Source organism: Anguilla anguilla, chromosome 3 (assembly GCF_013347855.1).
Source record: "Anguilla anguilla isolate fAngAng1 chromosome 3, fAngAng1.pri, whole genome shotgun sequence".
Classification (NCBI taxonomy): Eukaryota; Metazoa; Chordata; class Actinopteri; order Anguilliformes; family Anguillidae; genus Anguilla; species Anguilla anguilla.
The window spans coordinates 23,918,314-23,946,120 of NC_049203.1; the positions used below are offsets into that span (position 1 = coordinate 23,918,314).

Consider the following 27,807-nt stretch of genomic DNA (forward strand, 5'->3'; position numbering starts at 1 on the left):
AATAATTTCAGTTGTAAAGAAAAACGCTTTTCAAATATTGATCCAAAAAAAAAAAAAACTAAGAATGTTCACCACAAGATGCAAACCACTGGTAAGCCTTAAGACCAGAACAGCCAGGTTAGCGGTTGCTAAAAAGTAGAAAAGAAAAACTGTAGAGTTCTGGAATAAAATCTTATGGACTGATAAGATGAGGATTTACATTTATCAAAGTGATGGAAAGAAGAAAGTGTTTAGAAAGAAAGGAACTGCTTAAGATCTTAAGTATACCACCTCATCTGTGAAACATGGTGGAGGTAGTGTTATATTTCTGCATGTATGGCTGCCACTGGAACTGGCTCACTTGTCTTTATTGATGATGAGGCTGCTGACTGCTGACGGCAGCAGTATGATAAATTCTGCAGTGGACTGCAACATTCAACCAAAGGCCTCAAAACTCATTGGATGGTGCTTTACTGTACCTTGCAGCAGGACAATGACCCCAAAAGCACCTGCTAAAGCAACCAAGGAGTTTTTCATGGCCAGAAAGAGGAATGTTCTTCCCTGGCCAAATCAATCACCTGACCCTGAACATGTGTTTCACTTGCTGAAGATTGAAGGCAAAAAGTCACCAAATCAAACAGGAACTGAGGAAGGTAGTATAGTACAGGCCTGGCAGCAAGTCGCCAGGGAAGATACCCAGCATCTGTTGATGTCTATGGGTGGCAGACTTCATTGAATGCAAAGGATTTGCAAGCAAGTACTAAATATTATGACATTTGAAATTAAATAAATTAAAGCAGGCAGTCTGCATTTCTCTTCATATTCATTGGTTTATTTCAAATCCAGTGTGCTGGAGTACAGGCCCCATAAACTAAATTGGTGTTGTTGTTCAAATACTTACAGACTTCACTATGTATACTATGGAATGGCTATACATTTCTCATTAAAATATATATCATGTGACCTAGAATGAATATAAAATGGAAATCTTTTTTCTTTTTAAAGAAATAAGTAAAATAAAACAGTTGTGTAAATTCTAATCATGACACTATGTTGCCCATAACATAGCTTAACAGAAATTTGTTCAGACTCAGGATAGATGAAGGTTTGTGTCTATTGAGTGCTAAAAGCTCTTTCGATTTGGATATAAGGAACGTGTTCCAGATAGCCCCTCTCCGGCACCCTCTCTTGAGGATGGGAGAAGACCAAGGAGCCATGCATCTTCTCACCAGAGCAGCAGTATGACCAGCTCTCCAGCACACACAGAAAGCTCCTGTGACAGGATACGTAAGTTTCCCATTCTTACCTATACAGAAGAAGGAAACACTAGTTCTCCTTCTGTCATAGCTGTTTATCAATAGAAAGTGAGAGAGGGAGAGAGAGAGAGGGAGGGCGGCAGTGTATTTTAATGGATAAGGAGTTGGTCTTGTAACCTAAAGGTCGCAGGTTCGATTCCCTGGTAGGACACTGCTGTTGTACCCTTGAGCAAGGCGCTTAACCTGCATTGCTTCAGTATATATCCAGCTGTATAAATGGATACAATGTATGTCGCTCTGGATAAGGGCATCTGCTAAATGCCTTTAATGTAAAGAAAGAGAGAGCAAGGGAGTGTTTTATGCTATTGTATACAGCATTGCACAATGCTTTGAATAATAGATGTGGTTGATTTACCTTGTGTAAAGAATAACCAAAAAGACTATATATAATACAAGTACTGAGCTACATTCAGTTCTCAGATATATGTGAAATATTCTCCTTAGGAATCTTCTATTTGGGCATCTCCTCACTAGGGTGACCAGGCTGTAACTATTTATTCACAGGACAGTGGAACTGCTTCTGCGGGACAATGTGAGAAACATGGGAGTGGCGGAGAAACATAGTAAATAGGCTATACTTTATTATTTAAATGATTTAATATTAGATGGTACATGCAACACGCATGTTTTATTAACCTGCTGTAAATTGTCGGTATGTAAAGTTTAACTTAGGTTACTGTAATGACATGAATTAAATTTAATAACCTATGTAGAGTAGAAAAATGTATCTTAGGCAGGAAATGCTATTGTAGACACTGGTCACCCCGCTGTTGTGACTTTGTCTGTGTTGCTGTCTTTTGGTTTTGAGAAAAAGCTTGTCATGCTAGCATTAGCATTCCTTTGTTGTACATGTTTTGTGACTAGCAGAAATCCCTGCTCTCTGCTTTCTGGGGGTCACCTGAAACAGATGTGAACCAAGAGTGTTCATTCTCTCAGTCTTTTATAAAATGAACATTTTTTTATTGGGATGTTCTTCTATTTAGCTAAACTTTCTGCTGTCTTCTTCTCTATATGAACTAATTGATCAAGGCTGCGCTTGATATTTTTTAAATCAATCACATTGCTTCTCAATGACAGAATTTATAGCGTAACTAGAGCGAAGCATTATGGGAACTATAATTGTATTATGAACTTAATTTCCCCCCATGATCATTGAAATGCGTGACAAATGTGCAACATTTTGGGACCGCAACTTGAAATTTTGGACGGGTGGTCACCCAACTCCTCACCCTCATATGACGTGTCTTGACTTTCAGCCTTGCACCAGAATGGGCTGTCCTTGTCTCAGGTCACCCTAGGCCTGTCATCAAGCACACTGCCGTGCCCGAAGGAGGGAGACCTCGCAACTCACGAAATGGGACACGAGGTCAAAAAGCCACACACCGAAAGAGGTCAGACCCTTTTCACACACTCCTATAAACATTACAGAGGGAACTCAATTCAGTTTAAATATCTAACATGGCTATTTCGTCTGGACAATTAGCAATGTTGTTTAGTTGCAATTTTAGAAGTCTAAGTAGATTAGATGTGGGAATTCTGACAGTGCAAGCATGAGCAACATTTTTTGCTTGAATGAACAGGTATACTGTACAGATTAAACAATGAAAGCTGGCATAAACTGGAAGTTCTGTAAGCAAGTGAAAATACTCATTTTCTAGCATTATATGCATTAGCAGCATAATAATAGCTAGTGTATAACTGTGAACAAAAAGGCTACGTTTCTTAAATTCTCAAAAGCAAAAACATGTCAAGTTAACGTCAAAAATAATTAAGCCTATGTGTGCTGTTGAAACTGAAAACTATGAGCCTAGAAATGCATACATGGGGCGAGCTTCAAAGTAAGCTTGGGATGATACCAAGGTATGTCATAAGACATATCGTAAGTGATGGGATATTTTAAAGTGAGCTGCAATTAGTAGGGCAATTTAATTAATGTGTTCAAAAGTACAATATGCATTCATTATCTATACCAACTTATTCCTGGTCAGGGTCACGGGGTGTGCTGGAGCCTATCCCAGCATGCATTAGGCGAGAGGCAGGAATACATCCTGGGCAGGACTAGCCTACTTACTTTCATCACATTTTGGGTAAAAGTTAGCCTACTACTTTTGTGGTACTAATATTTTACTCATAATCTTAAATAAAGGCATCATATTTAGTACTTGGTGGAAAAACCTTTGCATTTGAAGGCTGCCTGAAATCTGCGACCAACTGCATTGCAGCCATCTTTGGTTCCTAGATGTTTCGGGGGATTTTTGCCTTCAGTTTTCTCTTAAGCAAGTGAAACGCATGCTCAGTTGTATTGAGGACTGGTAACTGATTAAGTAAGTGAGCCAGTTCCAGTGATGGCCATACATGCCCAAGCTATCACACTATCTCCTTTCCATCTCCACACTTTTCTATTTTTCACTTTGGTACAGGATAATATTCATTTCATCTGTCCATAAGAGTTTCGTAACTCTACAGTTTTTTAATGTTCTTTTTATCAAAATAAACTGGCACTTCTGTTCTTGAGACTTGCCAGTGGTTTTCATCTTGATCTGTTCGTCAGTTGAAAAGGGGTTTTTCTTCACAGTTGAAAGTATTTTGGTCATCCACTGCACTGGTCTTCTGTAGTCTACCAGGTCATTTGCTATTGCTTAGCTTAGCATTCTCTCTTCCTAACAATGTTTCGAACAGTTCATTTTGACACACCTAATTTTTTGGCTGTCTCTGATTGATTTATTATATAACCTTATTGTTAACTATATAATCCTATGTGGTTCTTGTTAGCATAACTGGACCTTTAAGTGGAAATCCAGGATGACTTAGATTATTATTTTTGTTCCTCTCTACTTTGAGGCACTATCTGTTGATTTCTGTATGATTTAAGAATAAACACACTGTTTTGCCATGCTTACTCAATTCAGTGTAATGCAAGGAGTCTTTGGCAGGGGCTTTGTTTCCTTCTTGCCAGTTTAAGGCTGTAAACTTTAGGATTGTGGATGAGTACCCAAAAACACAAGTGATTCGCAAAGAGCATTTGAGGTTTTAAAACATGGCCAGTCTGCCTGGAATATGCTAATTAAATTAGTCAGCAAATAAAAATATTTTTTATTGGTTAATTTATGTACATATTCACAATTAAATTTGTCTTACTGTACGTGTCAGCTGCAGTGTTTGACCAGCTATTGGGCATATGACTATATCTAGCCATTTTTGTACAATTACACCAAATTTACACCATATAGAGGTACAATGACAGAAATGCCATTCCCAAGTTGGCTTGCTACAAAACAACTATTTCAATGCACCATATACCAGTTAGATATCTTGGTCATCACCTTACTCGACATTCAGCGAGTTAATTCGCTTCACCACCTGTGCACAAACATCTTTATAATTATTTAAGTGATTTGTTCTTGCTAGTACTTGTATGATTTTCATAGTCCCTTAAAAATATAATTGTAATTGAATGATCATCTTTACTGAAAAACTATGTATTTATAAAAAACATTATGCTAAAAAATGTAAGCAAAACAAAGTATGTAGGGATAACAGTGTGTGTATGTGTGTGTGTGTGTGCGTGCGTGCGTGCATGTGTGTGTTTTATATTGTGTTGCATTTAACATTGCCATTAGTATTTCGATACTAAACTGCTAATGTGTCTCTTCAGTTGATTAGAATTCTGAGCTTTCCAATAGGTGCATCCAAGGTCTCAGCCTGTGGAAAACAGTTTCATAAAACACTCCATTAATGCAGAGGTGTGTAACTAAATTAGTTAGCAATTTGCTGAGCATGAATTAATGAACAGAGCTTCTCCTTGCTCCCAGAGTTGTAATTTTCATAATAACCTCAGACCTTTATTTGGCAAGTTGTTTTTTTGAAGGTTTTCATTAGTCTAATGAGGGACTGTGCAAGGCTGAGCAGTCAGCACAATTTACACAAGGAAGCTATCATAATAAATGAGGCAATCTGAAAAACACACACACGTTTATGCGGTGAGACAAGAGAAATGGTACAGAGATACACCGAAAGTAACCGAGGCATTAGACTAATAACCAAAGTAATCCTGATAATAGCATTAAGTGAGGGGCATGAAATTAATGATGCAAATATTGTACTGTACTGATTCAGCGTCTGATGCAAGGGATTAAAATAGTTTGAGATAAATTTGTGAAAAGTCCGATGGAACTGATGTCCAAGGAAGTATGAGCTGTACTTCTGTGCTTAGGTTTGAGCACATTTGAGCATACAGCCAGCTTCATCTCATTATCGCCACTTGAACACTTGAAATTTACAGATCTGATGGTCATGTTCCATCGCTCTGTTAATCAAATATTATATATGTTTTAAAAAATTAAAAAATTGTAACTAGGGTAACATAATATCACATTGCAATATTGCTGCATTGGATTGGTTTCAAGTCAAGTCAAGTCAAGTAGAACTTTATTTGTCCCCAGAGGGGCAATTGGTTGTGCAGCAGTGAAAACAGTACCAAGGCAATTAAATACAACGTATAATAAAACGTAAAAACATAAAATGCAGTAAAAAAACATAGAATACAAGTAAAAACATAGAATACAGTAAAAACATAAAATACATTTTTGTAAAAACATAAAGTGCATAATATTATCAAGCGTGGTTGGGTGGTCAGCTGGTATTACCTTTTTCTATTGGAGTTCAGCAGTGAAATGGCTGACAGTTTGAAGGAGTGTTGTGTCTCTTAAAAACAGAGGTAATTGTTGAAGTGTGTACTATGAATTTTTAAACAGGCATTATGGAAAAGATGCTTCCTTGTATTTCACTCACTGTAATCATTATATACTCTAGTTTATGCTGCGGTCTCTGAGTACAGTCTCTTCTGCCACCTCAATCAAGGCTTGTCGAGCTAAATTATTCCTGTTTGCATATTCTTCCAAAATAAAATATTATAATATTTACATATTGTAATATGAGGAAAAGTATGTGGATCAAAGCCACAGAAAATTCTAGACAGAAAATGTTTTTTTTTTGTTGATCTGACTGATTTTTGATCAGCTTTTCAGCATGATTATTTGGAATAAACTTGCGCAAGTAATAATTGTTTGAAGAATCACACTTATATATTTTGTGTCCTGCATAAATATCCCACTGCATGGCAACAGGAATCATTAATCCTATTATAAAAAAACGATGCTGTTGAAACAGTGAGGGAGTCTTCCATTGAAATGTCTTACATTGACGAAATGTTTTCCTCTGCTAAGATTTAAGGCTAGGAGAGGGCAATAAATATTCTGCAATCAGTGACCCGTATCTGGTGAGTGGAAAAGTGTATTTAATAATGTAATCTCATTCTGTAGCAATGGTGACAAATTCCACCTGTGTCAAAAATACAGCATTTCACATTTATTTTTAATTCTCGTCCAATGTCGAACACAAAAGGACACAAATGTTTTTTCCTCTCCCCTCCCACCCCCTCCCACAATGTTCTCTATTCATTCAGGAGACCTCAGACTACCAGCATGGGTCACATCTGTGTAAAATTGATGTATTACACGGTAACATAGGACTGTGACCTTATTTTCAAGCAACACATTAAGAACGTAACTAAAACAGATTTATAACATCTTGAAAATATTGGCAGAGTCAGACACATTTTTTCTCGAAATAACACTGAAAAACCTATACATGCTCTTTTTGCCAGCAGATTACGCTAATGCAATGTTCTGTACACTGGCTTTCCTAAAAAAACAAGCCTCAGGACATCTTCAACTTGTGCAAAATGCTGCAGCCAAAGTTGTCTCAAGAGCAAATGAAAGAGAGCACATCACTCCAGTCTTAAGGCACCTGCATTGGTTACCAGTTAAATTCAGAAGTGACTGTAAGTTTCTGCTCCTGGTTTTTAAATCTGTCCATGGCCTGGCCCCTGAATACATACATGATATGCATTGCTGCCTCTATATGACCCAAGTAGAACTGTCAGATCCACTAACTCCCCTTTGTTATCCGTCCTTAAAACAAAGTCACAAACATATGGAGATGCAGCTTTCAGTGCATATAGGCCTAAGCTATGGAATAGTCTCCCAGTGGATCTGCCACATCCGTTGTACTTTTTAAGTGCATTCTCAAAATCTACCTTTTTAATTTAGCATTTATATAATAACCTACCTTTTTATGTAATAACTACTTTATCTTGAATGCAATTGTAACTTTAAAAACTTTTATTAATTTATTTTATTGTGATTCACTACATACATGTGCAACAAAGTAGATGTGTCCCAAACCGTATACATCCATGCTCTGCAGTACTGTACACTCGCGTTCACACTCCAGTCAATGCTTGCTTGGGAGTATGGAAATATGCATGGAAAGTGCTTTTTCTTTGGTAGTGGGATGTACTTTGTGGTGACATCTGACCTATAACCTTTAACCTTTGCTGTAACTATCAGGGAAACTCCAGTGATATTTATTTTTCACCTGAGAGACATAAGGTTATGCCGCTAGCTAGCTTTGTACTCTGTGTTACTGAAATAATCTGATATAGCCAGCAATATCAGAAACATTTCGCTGGTATAGATAGCTACTTCTGTTGAATTCCCCATTTTCCTCGCGTTCATATGCCATAAGAGTTAATGGAAGGCAACGATAGTGTCACAAGCCATGTGACACCCCAGGGCGGGAAATGCGGCAGTTCCAGGTTTGCACCATCATTTTCCACATGGAGAGAGAGAGAGAGAGAGAGAGCTCACCCACACCATCACAAAAACAAATAAAACCTTCACCCTTCACCCACATGGGTTCTAGGCAAAAACAATAAACTGATACAACAAACTAAAATAACAAATACAAAAGAAATCCAAACAGAATGACAGCTTTTCAGCTCGCCATCGTTTGCTGGCCAGCTTTTCAGCTGAACTTATTCTAGCTAGTTCGGTGATTGCTCTTGCTATGAGCTAGTTCAAACTAGAAATTAAAAGGTTTTTATTATAGCTAGCTAGCTAGCTAGGTGTAGGAGTTTTTGATAAAATGCAAAGATAATGCTGACGTAAAACTTCTTCCGGAAAATAAATTTTTTCAGTTGACAACATTATGCTGATATTTCCCCTGAATGAAGTCTGTATTATCTTCCTTGAGATATTACACTATACATAACAATTGTGTTTTATTTTGTTTTGTCAATGCAGAAGTCACCTGCCTCGTGGCCAGGTTTGTTTGCATCTGGTAATGCCCATGGATTCTCAAGACATTATAGCTAAGGAGGGGAGTAACATTCACAGTTGTTCACAGCACAGTCTTTTCTCTGTTAGCACTTGTTTGATGTCATATCCCAGGGTCTACTTTTAAATGCAAAAAAAGAGAGAAATATCTGCATGACGCCAGGCCTTCACAGATGCAAGACCCTGCGTGACTGCTCCATTCAACCACCCCCCGCCCCACCCTCCGCGCCCCCACCGGTGGCAGACCTGATAACCTGTCATACAAGGTTTTAAACTGGAGCAAAGTGGTGATGAGGTGTTCTTTCTCTATTATACAAGAGAAGAGTAAATGCTGTCTTTGACAACAAATGAACATTCTGCCATTTTTTCAGTAAAAATAAGTCAAGCTGAATGGAAAAACAGATATCTTGTCCTTGATTGACGGACAATATTTTCAATATTTTGTCTAAAAACAATAACAATGACCATTAGATGTATTGTATACTTCATTATGTATTACTTTATATTCAGACTATTGTTCTCCTCTGTAAAGGAATATAATTTTAAATGGCACAGGATCACTCACAAAGTCAGTCATTATGTAAGTCAGATGGCACATCCAGTTAAACCACTTGTTCTTCATTTAATGCCATACCCTGTGGTCTTTACTGATTTAACTGAATCATACCTCTGTGATTCTGCATTCTGCAATTGAACAATGTCCTCTGCTCTCACACATAGGTGGGAAACGCTGAAAAAAATGAAACTGGGAGCAAGTTCATTTTTTATCTCTCAAATTTTGGTTTTAAGTGTTTAATTCAAGTAAAATCATTTAAAATATGTCATGTGTATTCAATTTAGTATTCTTGCTTTAAAAATTAATGTGAAAAAAGTGACAAGCCACTCATAAAATATGGCCTTTGGTCTGACCTGCAAAGTGACAGGTTCAGTTAAATTGTTGTTTAGTGATTAAAAATGACTGTCCTAGTTTCAATGTTAGTTTCAATGGGACTGACCTGTCACTTAATATTATTGTGCATTCTAAGTAGAAAGAAGAAAATACTGTGGTAAAAAACCTATTTCATTCATAGAGGATGAATGAAAACACAATGAACAATTCAAAGGGTTTTGTGTGTGTGTGTGTGTGTGTGTGTGTGTGTGTGCATGCGTGCGTGTGTGTTTGCATGTGAGTGCTGAATGAACAATTCAAAGGGTTTTGTGTGTGTGTGTGCGTGTGTGCAGTGCATGCATGCGTGTGTGTGCACCTGAGTGCTCACTGAACAATTCGAAGGGTTTTGTGTGTGCGTGTGTGTATTCACCATGCATGTGTATTGATCCGTCAGTGCATTGATCACTTCCTTGTGCTGGCTTGATGAAAAGTGGCACAAAGGCTGTTTCACTTGTTTAAGGTTTGCTGATAATTCATAGAATATTGAATATTCAAGGAGTGATACTTTTGAGCACTGCAATCACAGGCAGCTGCAGATTCATGAATATTTTATCCTTGCTCTGTCCATCTGTGCCTCAGTCATATGCTGGGCTTGAGAATATATTTCATTTTATTAAGGCAAAACAAAGGACTCATTATTTCAGAAGGGTGAGCACAGTGACACGGTGAAATGGTGAGAAATGGCAAAGTTTAGCCATAGGGCAGTTGAAATTTAATGATATCCTCCAAGAAAATATGAGGTTGTCACTCTTTAAAAAGTCATGCGAAATGTCAGCTTTTTAAGGTCCTGGTGCTAATTTTATGCCTGTGAACTCGTCGTGTTTTCTAGAGCCTTTGAAACACATAAGTGAAAGATTCCGATTACACTTCTCACCTCATCTCCTATTTCAAAATGGGTTTGTGCAGCAAAATATGTAATGTCCAAATGCACAACCATTAGTGGGGGAAAGAACTCAAGTAGCCTTACTTGAGATCAATTCAAAGCATTTTGTGTGGGATGAACAGGCCAGTCAGCTATTTGACATGGGAGGGTTAACTCAGGTTAACTGTTATAGGCTTCATTCTTAACGTTCAGCAACAAATTCAGAAATTCAAGTTGTTATTGCATTGCTTTTATTTTCAGCCTTCTATCCTATGTCACAATGTGGCTTAGAGTCGTAGTTCAATGAGAGAAACATGCTTACCGCCACCAAGGACACGCAGTAGTGCTCAAAAGTGTTTTACACGGCGAGCATTAGGCCTTCCTTCACGCATTGTGAATCGCATTAATGAGAACAGCGTCCAATTAAGTGCTGACTGGTGTTATCAGACTGAAAGGTCATAACCTTTTAATCTAAGGAATAAAATAGCAGGCATTTTGTGAAACAGCAGCAGGCCAAATGGAAACTAATGGTCTAAGAAAGTGTGGCAACACTTTTCCCAACCCCGGCCACTATCCTCCCGGTTTCAGTGTTTGTTTCTTCTCCTTTGAGGAGCCTTGATGTGCATTCAGCAAGGAGATATGGCTAACTGTTCCCTTTTTAATGCTAACTGTTGACTTATTTCTGACTGAAGGTTACATTTTATTCACCAATGATGACAGTGAGTAGGAAAATTATTTTCACCTTGGATTACCCATGTTTTTTGTTTTTTTTTGTTTGTTTTTTGGAAATGTATTGTATAGTCTATACCAATTAATAAAATATCATGTTAATTATTATATTAAAATTAATTATAACAGACAAAAGATTACTGACTTGCTCTGATCTTCTCTGTCGATGGTCATTTTTGTTCTCTGTGCACTGCATTTTCAGACTACTGGTAAATGTTCCTGCAAGCAAAAAATGTTTATGCTTGCAAACATTGGCTAATGTTTGCCTTGTTGAATGCATATCAGGTTTGCAAAGGGACAGGTTTCGCTTGTCAGTGTATTCCAGGTTATGCACAGCGCAATGGTGCCCTGTCTTCCCTTTTGGGTTCTCCTTGATTAATTTCCTGGCTGTACTTTGTAAAGACACATATGAGACACTTGTATATATTTCAGCTCAGTTTCCCCTTAGGGAATCAGCTGAAAGGCCTTCTGGGATTTTGATTGAAACTCACAAATTTGAAATTCATCTTGGGATATTCTGATGTCCCAAGAGTCAATTACAGCTGTTTATTTTGAGGAATATGTTAGATTTCCCCATTGTCCTCTGTCACTTTCTGTGATTACACTGACTAGAATGTGCCATGTCAATTGAGTGTTTGTATTCTCTGTATGATTTTCGTTTAGGATATACTTGCTTAACCATTGTTTAACCTCTAAGACTCATCAGTGTACCTATAATATTATAAATTGATAATTAGCCAAAATCACTCTGATAGTAGATTATAGCTGATCGTTTTTGTTTTGTTTTATTTATATCTATTTTTTATTTGTGTTTTTCATTTTCTGTTTATGAAGTCAGTTCCTAATTCCTGACAGCCAAACCTAATGTAGAGAGAGAAAATGAACTGGAGGGAAAAAGTGATTTATCATTGCTAGCCTAGTGTCACAGATCCTGACTGCAGCCGTGAGAGGAGGTGCTATGTTAAATTACGGCTTTTCAATCTCTTTGCATTGCATTTACAGTGAGCCATTAAAAAAAAAAATGTGTGTCTCCTGAAACAGTTGAGCATAAAATGTGACACAGGAGACCTGAAAAATAAAGCCATGAGTGTTTCATGAGTGGTGTCACATCTCCCACTGTTAAACCCCTGTGGAGAAATATTAGTGACAATCAAGGTATTCAGTTTTACTGGGTCCAGCTGCATCTGTCATTTAAATATCCTGCGCAATCAAAATCCAGATTATTCTAATAGCCATATCGTAGATAAAAGGCTAAATAAAACAAATACAATGATATTAAGCCTATTTTTTTCTTTTTTATCCGGAAAGGAACAAAGCTTTTATACTGCCCACTACAGGAGGATTTGGTATCGGTGATTTGGAGACCATGTTTGCTACATAAGTCACATAGCATTACATTTTAAGCAATCGGTGGTGCTGCCATTTAGTGGACTGCCAATCAGAAGTGAATGTGAAATACATGTTCATACAGAATGGGGACGTGATATCAGATATCATTTGGACATACTGCTGAAAAGGTGTGTTTTATTATGTATTGTCACAGTATTTTCCATTCTGTTCATTGAACAATGCTTTAAATGTAGGTTTTACATAATGATACAAAATAATGTCTCTGCAGCAAACAGTTATTGTATTTTATCATATAAAAAAATAAATGTGTTAATATAATTCATGGTCTTTTGTACTTTGAAATGGTAAATATTCATTCAGCATCAATTCAATCCATTTAAAAAATAAATTAAACCTAAGCACAGGTTTAAACAAATATTCAGCTGTTGTTTAGTTAAAACAAGTTAAAAATAATGTTGACCGACTGTGGCACTGTCACAGAATGTAACTGATCTAGTTTTTGCAGGATTTCACATTAAGATTTTTTGCCAAATTTCCCATTGTTTCATCGTTATCTGTTCATTTAGTGAGATGATTTCGGTGTATTTTGTCTTGCATTCACAAACACTGAAAAAGTCATTAGATACAACAAACCGCATCTTCAGAATCATTGTGCTGCACATTTTCTCTTCTGCCTGCAAGGTTTATCAATTTGTCACTGACAAAGGGGCCCTCGGAAACTGCTTTTATTAAGATCTTAAGTGGCACCCCTGTATGACAGCTCAGAGATAGTGTCACTGTGTGGCATTTTCTTGTAAATGTGTATAGAGTTATGATATCCTGGAAGGCACAAGGCAATTTCGGCCCTTACCAGAGTGATAGATGGAAGGTGATGTCATTGAGGGTTTGACAAACACCAAAGAGATTGGGCCTTTGAGGCTGGGCCTCTCCGGCTGCTCTGAATTCTAAATCTTGAACTCGGATGACATCTGTTAAATGGTGAATGTTCAATTTGTATTCTGTATGATATTCACCAAGCCCTGTAAAAGTGTAATGTGATTTAGTCTCTGAGGACAGGAGGATGTTATTAAAGAGTCAGGGCCTGCGGTCTTGGCAAGCATAGCAGTGAACACAGAGCACCTTAACACATTCTGCTATGCAGTTAGGAGGACCCAGTTCACCTGGGTAGCAATAAAAAAATATTTTAGGAAGTACATCTCAGACTTTCAAAAAAGAGGGAGATATTTCAAGATGTCAAGTAGCAGAAGGTTTGAGCTCTAATATGCCTGTAAAGACAGCATGCTGACAACGGTGTGGTCACGACTGTTTGAGTCCATTGGAAAGAAATATATGTCAAATAATTATCTTTGCATTTTAGTCAAGGTAACTATCTTTAGACCCCCACCCCTTCCTCAAGCTGCATAAATCTGGCATTTGAAATTAACTGATTTCTGGAGTTAAGGGGTCTTCAACATGTGAAATTCACAAGCTTTGTCTTATTCTTAGTTTTCTTTCTTTCTTTCTTTCTTTCTTTCTTTCTTTTTTAAATGTTTCACCATTCCAATCCAGGTGGTTAGCTAGAGTGCAGTGGGGAGAGACATCTAAACCAGGCCACGCCCAGGGTCTTATAAAAGTACACTTCTGGAGCGGAGTAGCCTGTACTTCCTCAAGCAATTAAAAAAAAACAAACAAATTATTTAAAAGGTTGGAAACAGATGTTATTATGTACAAGCTGAAGAACCTAAAAACACTTTTCTTTGATGTGGTTGATTCTGTGAATAAAACAACAACAAAAAACAAATGTGTGTACAATGAGCAGATATAGTGAGTCAGCGTTAATCTGTCATTTACCAAAGTAATAGTAAATTAAGTGATTATGTCCTTACAAAACTGTGTTTTGTCAGGATTAATTTATGCTCAGGGCATATGCTCTGCTTGTGCCTTTTAATTTATTTATATTTTATAAATACCCCATCACTTCCAGGCTGAACAGTCAATATCATTACGCACACAAGTCACAAGTCAATCGACCGTAAATGAGAATGGTGTTGAATAATCATCACCCACAATCATGCTTTTTGTCTAAACACATAAGCAGTTCATCTCGGGGCTTGTGTGGAGATGTACTTTATTATATTGATTTTTATATTTGATGCATTCCTGGAAAAAATATGCTTTTTCCAAAAAAAAAAAAAAAAACTTGTTCACTGTTCCAGGGAAAAGAGCTGGCATTTGCTTTCAGCACAAATGTTCCTAAATATAGAAATTTTCCATTAAACACATGTGCTGGATGGTTTGATCTACCTGAATGCTCTAAATCATTGCTGAAGGTCACATATCGTATTGATAAACTATATTTGAGGATGAAAAAGAAAGGTTGTCAATCGTTTCAAGCTCATGGTTTATGGAGTGTGTTACTGCATGCTGGGCTATCATTTGCCCACAAAATATTTTAGGATGTTTTTTTTTCCTTAAAAAATATAACCATTCAAATATATTCTGATATAATGACAACATCATCAACCTGCACTGTTTTTAACCTATTATAAGCGGTTAAATAAATATGGGTGATATGCATTGTGTTTATGCTGTAACATTGTGTCCAAGACAGATGTGAATTATTCTCCATGCATTTAACCAGAAATAAGTAATTGATGTAACATTTCCCAAACAAGCCCATGCTACAGCTGAAAAGACAAAAAAAGCAGTTCTCCAAAAAACAATTTGAGCACATGTATTACATTTAAGGCATTTAGTAGACACACTTATACCGAGTAATTAACACAGTACATTCTGTACATGCCATGTAATAATAACACTGAATATTTGCTGAAGCAATTCGGGTTAAGTATCTTGCTCAAGGGTACCAGGGCAATGCACCACCTGGGAATTGAACCTACAAGCTCAGAGCTACAAGCCTGGTTCCCTAAGCATCATGCTACACTGCCACCCACCGAGTTGTTTGACAGTTATTTCTCCACATGTTGGCTTTTAGATGAGACTCCACAGTGCACTCCGACGGCTAGAGACAGCTATGGGAGACCCTCCCGGGTTGGCCAGCTTTTACCTGCTGGGTTCCCTTCTCATCTCCTCTTTCCTGAAGGCCTGTCATCCATAGAAACACTACTAACAAACATACAGGTACAGCATCGACATTTATCTGATTTCATACTCACATAGTTTTCCAGAATCAGAAATGTCAACGCTGACCATGTAATGCAAAATATATAGTATGAACAAGCTTTGTTTTGGGAAGACATACCTTAAAGACAATATAATAATGATACTAATAATAATAATAATAATAATAATAATAATAATAATAATAATACTTATTATTACCATCATGAGAATAATTTAAAAAAAACATGTTACTGACAGTGTTGATAATATTTCATGCTGTTCACAAGAATATCAGTTGTATCAATATTAGGAATATAAAAAACGAACGCACGCTATATTTGTGTCCGCAGGGCCTTTTGAAGGTTGCCATCGATAACACCCGAGCGCAGGAGAAGCAGGTTCAGCTGGAGAAGAGCGAGCTGAAGATGGAGCTGTTTCGAGAGCGGGAGATGAGAGAGACCCTGGAGAGGCAGCTGGCTGTGGAGCAGAAGAACAGAGGTGACTATGGCACGCACGAAACCGGAGCTCTCGGCGCAAAGCCTGTGTAAGGCGTGGGCTTGCTAAACGGTAAAAAAAAGAGCGGTGAACGGAAACGCAAGCGATCGCCGTCATGAAGACACTGAATTCATTTATGTCAAAGAAAACAAACGTAATCGAGCATTGTGTGTGTGTGTGTGTGTGTGTGTGTTATTGTTGTTGCTGTTGCTGTTGTAAATAAATTAATAAATCGTCAACATTGGAAACATTTGACGGAGAGTCAGATATTCAACAAAGCGTAATATGGATCTAAATTCTGCATTGTGCTTTTTAAAATTTTATCTTTGTGTATAATAGATACTTTTGCTTTCCTTCATTTTTATTCTGTGCTTTGTCATTTTCTGGAAGCCTCAATCTCACTGTGGATTATGGGTAGTTCACCACAGCTGTTAGATAGGTAGAAGGGATACATGGTATATGGGCTATTTTTAAAAAAAGGTGAGGTCTTAAAGGCAGGCTGGATTCACCACTCGTGTTATTCTCCCTAGCAATAATCCAGAAGCGACTGAAGAAAGAGAAGAAGGCAAAGAGGAAACTGCAAGAGGCCCTTGAATATGAAACCAAACGACTCACTCAAGCAGAGCTGTCCTTGAAGCAGACATCACCAACCGACAGCCTCAGAACGCTGAATGGTCAGGCTCTAAATTCATATTTAACCCTTTTTTCCGAGCAGGTTTTTTGGAATGTTTTTTTTTTTCTCAGTGTTTTAGAACTCCATCGCTTTCAATTACCAGTAGTGATTGTTACATCAGGATTAGATTGTTCAGTTAATTTGTAATCTTACACCTGCAAGGGATATTTCACTTTGGTATAACACAGCTAATTTTGTGGAGCTTACCCCATTGTATGCACGTAGTGTGAATACTAACAACATCAGCTGTTGTCCATTAATGGCATCATTCCTCCCTGCCCCTAATTCACTCACATTCATTTTAGGGACTTTGCCGAAATTGGCAGTTTTAAAGCACAAACTATCTTTATAGTGAGCTCTTTTCTTCAGTTCTTTAAAAATATGTCATCACGGATCACATTTATATGATAAGAGGGAGGAACTCTGGCACAAATGTGTAAGCCAGCAAGATGTTTTTTAACCCAAGAAAAAGGATTTGCCTTCCAGACTACACCTGCTTTCATTTACTTGATAAAATCACGTCTGCGTTCTGTCATTGCTCACAAGCTGTGCGCTAAATTGCATGCAAATATTCCTTCGTTTATGTTTCTCATAAACTCTGAGTCATTAATAAGCATATATTTTCTTACCTGATGTATTGATGTTTAATCATCGTTATCCTTCAATTTTCCTAGACTCGTTGACCCAGGAGATTGAGGCTGACCACAACAGTGGCAGAACAGATGCTGAAAGGACAATACAAGGTACATTGTTTGTGGAGGCCATAAATCAGCTGTGTATTCCAGGATATGAGCTTTAGTTTACCTCTGCCTGCTGCTCAAGCATGCAGCTCACCATCTGGACCAGCGCTGCAAGGTCAAAAAGAAGGTCATTTGTGTGTGTGTGTGTCTGTGTAATTGTGTCTGTGTGAATGCCGCACTATGCTTTGATATCTTTTATGGCTCAGATTTAATGTAAACGCAGTGTGTGCTGTTAACTGAGAAATGCTGCGAGCCTTTGTGATATTAATCAGATTGTCTTCTCGCCATTGGATAAAATGCTGTTTTGCTTTGTCAGTCAAACTTAAGGACAAAGTGCATTGTTGATTTTACTTAGGTAAACATGTATGATAATTTTTATTGATACGTTTTACCGTAAAGGGTGTTCTGACTTGTGCAATGTATTAAGTCTGTTATAAGTGATCATATTTTGGATGCAGTAGCCATTTTATTGTGACAGGGTTTTATTTAAAGGGGGTTTGCAGCACTGTGCCAGATGGAGCTATCAAGCTATCATGCAAGGCTGTGATCGATTAAAAAAACACACACACACACACACACACACACACACACACGTGCGCAAGCATGCCCACACACACACACATGCACGCACACATACACACACACACACACACACATACATATATGTACACACATACACACACACACATACAGAAATAGTTCAATGGCTGAAGGTCAGTTTATTTAAATGATTTAAGAAAAGCAAATATAGAAGACTATCAGTAGTCACAGTCACTTTACAGAGAGCCACACAGCCACAGTGGTCCTCTGGACCCCTGCTAATTCTGAATGGCCTCAGGTGAGCATGCCTGTATGTGGGATCACTGCTGTCTGAGGTCCTGAAGGCCTCCCAGGTTGTGGGAGGGAACAGGAAGCTGAAAGAAGCCAAAGAGGTGGGGAAGCCCTCTGAACTCCTCCCCCTAGCCCTCCCCATTACATTCATGTCCATGCGATGGTGGAAGGAAGTAATAAATCAGGCCACCAGTTTGTCTCCCCCATGTGACTTGCAGAGATGTAAAAACTTTAATTTAAATGGTCATCCTCCAGGGGTACCCATGGGCAATCCAATGGCACAGTCATGTGACTAATCATACAACTATTATTATATTATAATTATAAAAAAACAATTGGTTGTTCTAATATGGAAAGAGCCAGGAAGGAAAATGAAAATGGATGTAAGTTGAAATGCTGCAAAAAGCATGTCTTTGAGCCGGTGGTCATCACTCCTCGTCCTGGAGTGCTACAGGGTCATTGTTCATTGTTGCTAAACACTTGAGTCGCACAGCAATTGATCTGTTAAAGCAATTGATAACACGGTTAATTCAGGTCACCTGGTTTCTTGGGTCTGAATCAGTCACTGATTTTTTAAAAACAAAAACCAGCAGACTCTATGGCACTCCAGAACCAGGACTGCATATTACTGCAAATAAAAGAAAAATTAATTCATATAAAGCAGGTTTTTGTTTTAGCCCAAAACTAAGAGACTTGATTTTACTGAAGTTATTGATTGAAGATGATGATTAGTTAATTAGTTGAATCATGAATTTCTTTTTTTATGTTACCTTTTTTGTGCAAGCTAAATATTACAATACATAACTGCTGGCAATTGCTTTATCAGCTTAAATAATTGTGGTGGTGTAAAAGGGATAATTGTTTGAGAAGGGGCTTGACAAAGAGGCTATTGTGACCTCTAGCTGGTGGAGGACTGAAGTACCATGCGAGAAAACAAGGGAAGACAAACTGGTGGCCCTAGTTGTAAATCTACCTAGCATTCGATTTAAGTGTGATTTTACCAGACAGCATTACACACCCTGGAATTTTAAATGTGCAGCGTGCAACTTTTACCATCTCCTCTGAAGCCATAAAACTGCAACAGGGCTTATATCCCTGTTAACATGTTGTACAAGGGATTAACTAGTAAAACAAATAATCCAGGCATGTACTGTAAGGTGAAAGCAATTAGACCTATCCATCATCTCTTTCTGGGATTGTTCTGACTGGAGCATGATTGGCAATTGGGAAAATGGCAATGGCAATGCTATTATGACCAAAAATATTATATATAACTTCATATGCAAATATCTACTCGGAAGCTTGGTATACTACACAGTCTTATTATGTCCATATATATCATGAGGACCACACAGCTTGCCATGGTTTGTTCGTTGTTGATGTCCCTTTCGTAAAAAGGCATATAAACGAGAGCATAACATTAAACCTCTTAATTATTTATATTTCTTTGTCATGCTTTCTAATTCTGCTATATTTACAGTTTGCTTGTGCTAATTGCTGAACACAAAGTATATTTACAAGCACGCAGGTTTCCGTACACTGCAGTCACATTAAGTCTTGTTGAGGATATACATAAATATCCGCCCTGCTTTGCTCCTGATCTCTGTGTCTTGGTACTTGCGTGAGTTTATACTGTCCAATGAGGAGAGATAAAGTTCACCGTTGCCAGCTCAGACATCAAAAGTGAACTGAATCTCAGTGAAGCAAGATAGGCAGATATGAGTGGGTCCCTTAATAGTCCTCATAAAATATTTGCATGGGTATAGTTTGCATAATGCATATGTATTAATTAATCTTTCAAAGGAATTTTGTGCTGACGGAAGCCAAAAAGTCCCCTTGTTTTCTTAGCATCTAATGAAATATTTATTTTATTTAATGAACCTTTCATTATAATTTGAATTTTAAAATTTGAATGTGACTAGAGCTTTCTTTCATAAAATGATGTGACAAGCTCCAGACTTTTTTTTTTACTGGAAATATTTCATATTTAGCAATACATTTGATAATTTGTCTATGTCAATACATCACCTTTTGACACTCGTTCAGATGAATGTACTGCTTATTTGAAGGATCAGCCATTATTCTGTTTACATATGGTACTTGATTATTATTAATTTGATAAAACGTTTGTGAAATTAAATTCAGTTTGGTTAAATTTCTTGAAGTAACTTGTGAATTTGGTGGCAGTCAGCTGAACAAATAGAATAATAAATAAGAATGGTTCTATGTCCAATCCAAAAGCTTCCCTTTGACAAACTTTTGTTAATTCCACATGAATGTCCAGGTCCCACAATGACACAATGCTCCTGTGCTTTAAATTGGGGAAATAATTATATGGTTCCAATATCCCTACCGTGTAATAAAATTTAAGCATGTTAACTTGCACTTGCTTTCTTCATTTGCATTGAAGATAATGATTGCTTTGACAATTGCTAATGTCAAAAACCTTGTTAAAAGCCATTTGGATGCAGTATTCTGTTAATTCACTCATATTCATGACATTTCAAACGGAATCTTACACATGCACTTTTTATTTATTTATTTATTTGCATGTTACATTGTTCTTGAATTTTCCATGATTTTTTCAGAATGTGTTGTACCTGTCAGTATTGCACACATGCTGTTCTCTTTGCGGTTCAAACTGCCAAACCCTTTTGCAATGGGAATGAATCATGTGCATAATTACTTCAGAAATGCATGTACCCATTTGCAATTCCACAAAAATGACAATATGTAGTCTAAAATATTGTTTTTATTTTTTAGTTTTTCAAGAATACAAGCCAGTACCTTCAACATGTCAAGTCTGTCATGAAGTGTGGTTCCAATATAGCAGCAAGCTGCGAGATATTTTTGTCTGTCATGGAGTTAGGCTGAGACAGCTCTGGCAGTGTTTGGATATGTCATTCCTTGACACCAGCTATACCGAGAACAGTGTGGTTACTCGCAGATTATTTTAAACTGAATTCGCACTGTAAAGCATTTCACTCAGTCTGACATTGCTGCTGGAATGGAGATGGATGGCCTGAGCTCATCTCTTTAAAGATTCGGTTCTGTGTGCCATGTCTCTTGTGTTTGCTTTTCAAATAGTTAGCTTTCGCTTTCTTCATTGCCCACTGAGCTCAAGTGAACAGTGCATTGAATCGACTTATGGGCCTTCTAAATATACCTGAATACACCAGTAGCAGGCCAGCAAGCCTGCTGTTTACTCATAAATAGTTAATCTGTAAAAAAGAAATGCATTGTTTCTACAAGGGTACGTTAAATTGAAAACTATTTTTAATGTTTCATTTTCAGTTTAAAATCTGTGACATGCAGTTCTGTTCTTTTACAAGGAAAACGTAAAAGCGTATCAGCCAAGCAAGCTTCTGAGCTGCTTCTACTAGTTCCACAGCAGTGAGGCATGTGTGTGCAGCATATGACACCTGCAATATCATTAGATTACAGGTGTGTGTAGATAGCATCAGAGAAGAATGAGTGCCTTAAAAGTTGCATTTTCAAGCAGCTTGAGTGGGGAAAAACAAAACTACTGTTCAAGTTATCATGGTCACATATGCATTTTATCTGCATTGCAATTGCACATGTCATAACAGACTCTTGTTTAGCTCTCTTGCTTTTATGTTTTTTATGCTTATATTTCCACTTTTAAATATAGTTATTTCACACATAATTAGCCCAGAATGTGTTCCCTTACTTTAACCTTCATCCCTAATACATTTCTGCAAATTAACAACTTGGCCTCTTTATGAAAAGTGTCATCAATGTTTGTCCACAGCACTTACAGTAATTCATTTCTGTAGGCCTTAATATTCATAAACCCTTTTCTATTTATATTTCTCCAATATGGATATCTTATTAAAAATTGATTATGTAATTGTAATGTGCTTTTTCCACTCAGTTTTATGTGATGAATGAAAAGTGTTTATAATTTAACAATTACTTTTGAATTAAACTTCCACAATGAAAATAATAGCATCAGCAAAGTTAAAATTCTCCATCCTGACCAAGTTAAACAGACGTTTAGAATAGAAAGTCACTCTGAATGATTTTTGTGACACGGGCATTGAGTTTATCACCCCTGGAGTAACCCGAACTAAATGACCTGACATTTTGCATGCATCAGTGAGCTTTTGAATTGAAAGAGGCCAGGTAGGCCCTTTATATGCAGTAAATGACATTGCTTTTTTTATAACATTGTGATTTCTTTGTTTGCTTACAGATGGAAGACTGTTTTTGAAAACAACAGTGATGTACTGACAGCATATTGAAGAAGAAAGACAATAGCTCATGAGATTATTTAGAGCCTTTTTTTACTAGGCAGAGCAGAATGAAGCAGTCACAAAATCTAATCTTTCACAGAAATCACTTTTTCCTTTTTTTTTTTGCTTCAAGTGTCTCCCAGGGAAGGATGCAATCAAGAGACATTTTGAGTGATAAGCATACAAGGTCTTTTTTTGTTTGTTTTGTGGGTACATACCACAAAAGCATAGACATCATCTGGTCACTGCAGCTTTTGCAGTCAAAGATGGCAACACAAGCAAAAAATGCTACTTCTTTCTAATTTATGTTCCGTTATTTTGGTCTATGAAACTACATAGCGAACTAAATATTAGTCACTTGAAAGTGTACGTCTCAAAAATTATTATTCATAGTAAACATTGACAGTTATACAAGAAAACTTTCAGATTAATGGCCGTTACTGCCACTGTAGCAGATCCAGTGTCAGGTCCAGTGTGGGATCAGTTACATGGGACATTTATAAATCACTCATGGAATACGTTAATAATATTGCAAATTACATTTGAGCCAACACTAGAGTGTTTTTGCATATGCCCCCATTTCTGCCACTGTCTTCATCATACTGTAGTTGTTTCCGCAGCAGAACTGTGTCTTATGTGTAAAATTTGTTTTTGGTCTTCATTATACAGCATAGAATACTATGGTATCAGGATGTACACTGGCAGTAATACTTCACATTAACAGTACTGAGTTTTATTTTTATTTTTTCTCAATACTGTATTTACATTACAGTTTTGAACAGGAAATTCAATTGAGGGAATTTATTTCTTGTTCCTAAGAAATTAAAATAAAAATAAAAATGCTAAGACCATAAAAAAGGATAGCTTGAAGATAGCTTTTGGGGAAAAGGTGGGGACACTCATGATAATGAAATGACAATTCATATTTGAATCACTGTTTTATGAACTAGGAGGACAACTGCTTGTTTTTACAATTCATGTATATATGAGATGAAAGATTAGATAAATGGTATGGTATGTGTATATAAAGTTAACATATGGAATTATGTATGCATTATATTGATGAGAAAACAGTACAAACAAAACCCTTTTGTGTTCTTAAACCACTGTTTGTTTGTTTTTGTTTTTTCAAGAGCTGCCGTTTTAATTGAACTCGTGCAGACATGTCCTAGAAATTCTGGATTTTCAAATTATGACATTGTTTGCCCCTGCGTTCCACCTATTCATGTATGTATTGACACATATATATCCTATAGTCATTGTTTTTGAAAAAAAAAAAATCCAGTTTAATTTAATGTAAAATCAGTTTTGATTTTTGAAAGTCAATTTAATTCTGCGTAGTTTGGTACCATGAAGTTTTCACTGCTTCACATTGGGGCAAATTAGTCAGTCTCTAAGCCTCAACACTGCTGAGAGAAAGTGTTTGGACTCAACAAAATGGTGAGAACCTGGTTGCCATTAACTCTACACCTTTTTAATATCTAGTTGATGTATTCTGAAATTACACAAACAAGATATCGAAGTACTTCAGCTTTCTGAAACATGAGCGAAACCTCACTATGCCAGGGTCATATGTCATGTATTTTTTCACTTTTGAATTTTCTATCGGTGTATAAAATTGATCGGAGTGCTGCCATATTAAATAGTGCTTTGTTTATTTTGTGTTCATTTGTTGATGCGTAAGTTAACCCACTACAGGCTGCTTTGGGCAGTCATGTCTTTAATAATAAGAAATATTGACACATAAAAAATATCACTTATTTATAGGGAAAATTCCTTATTTAAAACATATATGCTGAAGATATGCTTGTTAGTTCTGGAATTTGTAATATTATAGGCAGCTATTTTTATAATGGTTATAATTGTATTACTTTAATGTTTTTTTTTTTTTTCCTTAGATAAATGTACTGTTTAACTGTAAGTTATTTCAGTCACTTTAATGAAGCTAACATGGGGTCATAATTTCTTATTATTTGTGATACAGTTTCTATGTATAATGTATTGCATTCAGGTATACACTAGATACATTTATAAGCATATTGTTCCTCTACACGTTCAAGTACAACGCAGGAAAAAAACCTGTGCATATGATTTTTTTTTTCTGTTCTGTTTTTCTTTGTGTGCTCTGTGTGTGTATGTGTGTGTGTAAAGAGAGTGAGAGAGAGAGCATGTATGCTTGTATGTACTTTTTTTTATATACCTACCATGTTACTACAGTATATATGTGTGTAAATGAAGATGAAACTTACATTTTAAATGTAAATAAATCATTTTCTGTGTAAATGTGTGTCACACCTTTTACTATTGTACCATATATTCCAATTTACAGTAGTAGTTGCCGACCTTGCTTTTTTATGAGGTATTTACACTTTAAAACATTGTACACCATATGAGGCAATAAGTATCATGGCTTCCAAACATATTTCATATGTTCAATTAAATTCAATATTGACAAAGCAAATTATGAGTATTATGGCATATTATTGGGACAGAAATTCTCTAACTCATTAGCATTTTTATATTATTCTCTCTCACTAAATCACACGTATGAACACACACATTTATACAGTCCATTAGTTATGTAACCCCTTCTGCTCCCTACCTGGATGCAGGTAATTTATCTGAAAGCACCGAGGTGAAGGCAAAGGAAATCAATCCATCAGTCTATCATCCTCTCAAGTACGCTTGCCCATGATCACAATAAATCTTTTGTGATCGACTGACAGGCAGACCAACGATCATAACTGAGCAGAACAACTAATGACCTGGCCAGAAACATGTATGGTAAAAAGTCAGTATAATTTAAATGTGTAATTCATCCAAACATGTTTTCAGTCAGAAAAAAAAAAAAAAAACATAGTGCCTTTACTGAAGGAAAGGTAGAAGTAACAGCAGCTAATCAAAACAGGCTGTAATGTATTAGTGAAATTGCAAAAACAGAATTATCTGACACGGGGCAGGGCCACATTATCTAAATTAACATTACACAAGCATGGGCATGGAAGGCCACGGAGGGAAATTAAATGCCAAATAAGTGTGCCCACCTTTAGACATTGTGCAGTAATTATTAATTTATGTTTCTCTATGCTCTTACTAATGAAAATGAAATCCAGGGAAGAACAGGGAGGGATAATGTACCATGAAATTGAGTTTCATTTGTACAATGGATGCCTTTTAATATGCTGTTCATTTACATGAAGTAAAGGCCCTGCAATTCTTTAAAGAACAGGTTTGTGTGCATGTGTACACGCGTGTGTACATACATGCATATGAGCATACGTTTAGGTGTGTGCGACTAAGCAAAGAATGATATGTGCCCATTTTATTCTTGCCACATGTGCTCTAGTCTAATAATTTTCTTTAAAGCACAAAATAACATTTCTTTGGATATAATGTTTCATCACCTGTAACAGAATTCACAATGCTAGGAACTGAAGCAAAACAGAGGGAATTACCACCACTGAATGCTCTGGCTGAATCTGGGCACTGTGTTTGCTGCCCATTTTTACTGTTATAAACGGAATACTTCAATTACTGTTATTAAATTTCCTTTTTTGTCATTACTTACGAAACACGTCCATTGAAGTAAATGCTGGTCTCAATCTTGTACATGGAAAAGGAACTCTTGCTTATTGTGTTATTCAAAGAAAAAACACCATGGTTATGTTTAATTGTAGCCTCAGAGAATATGTGTTGAATTTGCTGTCACTCATTTCTCACTGGAACAATGATTTCAAAATGGGTTTTATTTCTCTAATAGCAGCTGTTTGCTATTGATGTTTCTGTTATTGTAAGCATTGCTTTCAATTTGATTGTGTTCCCCATATTTTACTGACTCTTTGATCTCAGTCACTGATCCCTAATTGGCCTGCTCATTCTCAATTAAACAAATTGGAATAATACCTAGTGTCCATGGTGATAAATATGATCCTGGGAATTCACTTGTTGGTTCTGTCAACAGGACAGGAAAGATCATTCTTTTAAAAAAGCCCATTGGCATCCTTTGTGTCCTTTACGACACCTTGAAGAAATAACTTTTCCTTTTTTATGATGAGTACCTTATTGAACATATGTGTATCACTCTGATCACAAGTACAATGCAATTGCACTGACAGGAGGTTGGCAAACAGCTAAAGAAGAAATAACTTTCAGACTGAAGAGGATCTTGGAGAAAAAAATGCCTTCTTAATCCCAGACCTCTAGAGTTCTTTACGGCAGTCATTTGAACTGGAATTGATTTCTTCAGATTAGCCACTGACCGCCATGGGCACATGGCGGAGAGGATGAAATGGCTGCGTTTTTGGGTATCTGTGGAGGCGATGCGTGCCTCATAAATGGAGGCCCAAGTCCTTGAAGTGCTTCCTCCACAGCTGTCCTAACATCAGATTTTTTGGCACAGCAGGGGTGTGTTACAGGAATAGTGTTTGATACAGCTTCAATGTGCAAGCCATCGGGGTTTTCCACAGTCCTTACAGGAAATGGCTGCTGTTTTACACCAGTCAGACAAAATAGCCTCCCATGCAAATGAGCCCTAAACTTGTTTTGTGTAGCATTGAGTGTCATTCAAGGAGTTCAGACCTCCTGAGTTAACAGGCTCTGTATATTACAGGTGTTCCAAACAGACCTGGGTCATATACCCATTTTAGGTTCTTTTCCTCTTTAGAAATTAAAGTATAAATGAAGACATACATGAAAATAATATGTATTTTATAAATCTGTATATTTTCCTTGATATCCAAAGATAAATAGTTTGAAATATAGTATTTGACCTAGATCTGGTTAAAAAAGAAAAGAAAAAAAAATACCACAATAGCAGCTGGTCTCTGCCTCTCTTGTGAGTGTCTTAAAATATGTAAACAAACATGACGTAAGACAGTTAAAAATGGTGTGATAAATGAAAACATACCACGTTTCCATACATACAGATCATTTAGAGTTGTTCTGTGATATTATGTGTATATAGTTTGCCTTGGCAGAAGTCATCACTTTTTGAATAGATTTGCGTGTGTAGTGTGCAAGAGTGCACAGAGCATGTTATCTTCATCTGCAAAAGTCGTAGAGTTGTTTATAACTCCCTGTTTATAACTGAAAGCCCACTTTGCTTCACCTTACTATTGGTGGTGATATATTCTGAAGCTGTTCGATCAATAAAATCAATTAAAATCACCTGATGTGGTTTCTTGGCCACAATCGTTTTTTCTTTTCATTGAATCTGTGAAAAGAAAAACCAAGAACAGATGTTCTACATTTTAATCCCCCTGTTGTCATTGACTTGATTAAATGAATGAATTAAGAACTGTTATTATTATTATTATTATTATTATTATTATTATTATTATTGTCTCAGCTAATTAAATGGCTGATGTCA

The 27,807-nt window shown here is 36.8% G+C and overlaps 1 protein-coding gene across 1 annotated transcript in view; it reads left to right on the forward strand.

The window, feature by feature from the left end:
* LOC118223386 (dachshund homolog 1-like) overlaps nucleotides 1-24,501 on the forward strand; it is a 102,408-nt gene extending 77,907 nt beyond the window's left edge. Inside the window, exons 5-11 of the mRNA XM_035409820.1 lie at nucleotides 1,131-1,266; nucleotides 2,552-2,686; nucleotides 15,317-15,462; nucleotides 15,795-15,942; nucleotides 16,470-16,613; nucleotides 17,287-17,355; nucleotides 22,400-24,501. Coding sequence (XP_035265711.1) covers nucleotides 1,131-1,266; nucleotides 2,552-2,686; nucleotides 15,317-15,462; nucleotides 15,795-15,942; nucleotides 16,470-16,613; nucleotides 17,287-17,355; nucleotides 22,400-22,437 — 816 coding nt within the window. The 3' untranslated portion in view covers nucleotides 22,438-24,501. The remainder of the gene's footprint in view (nucleotides 1-1,130; nucleotides 1,267-2,551; nucleotides 2,687-15,316; nucleotides 15,463-15,794; nucleotides 15,943-16,469; nucleotides 16,614-17,286; nucleotides 17,356-22,399) is intronic.
* The last annotated feature ends 3,306 nt before the right edge of the window (nucleotides 24,502-27,807 follow it).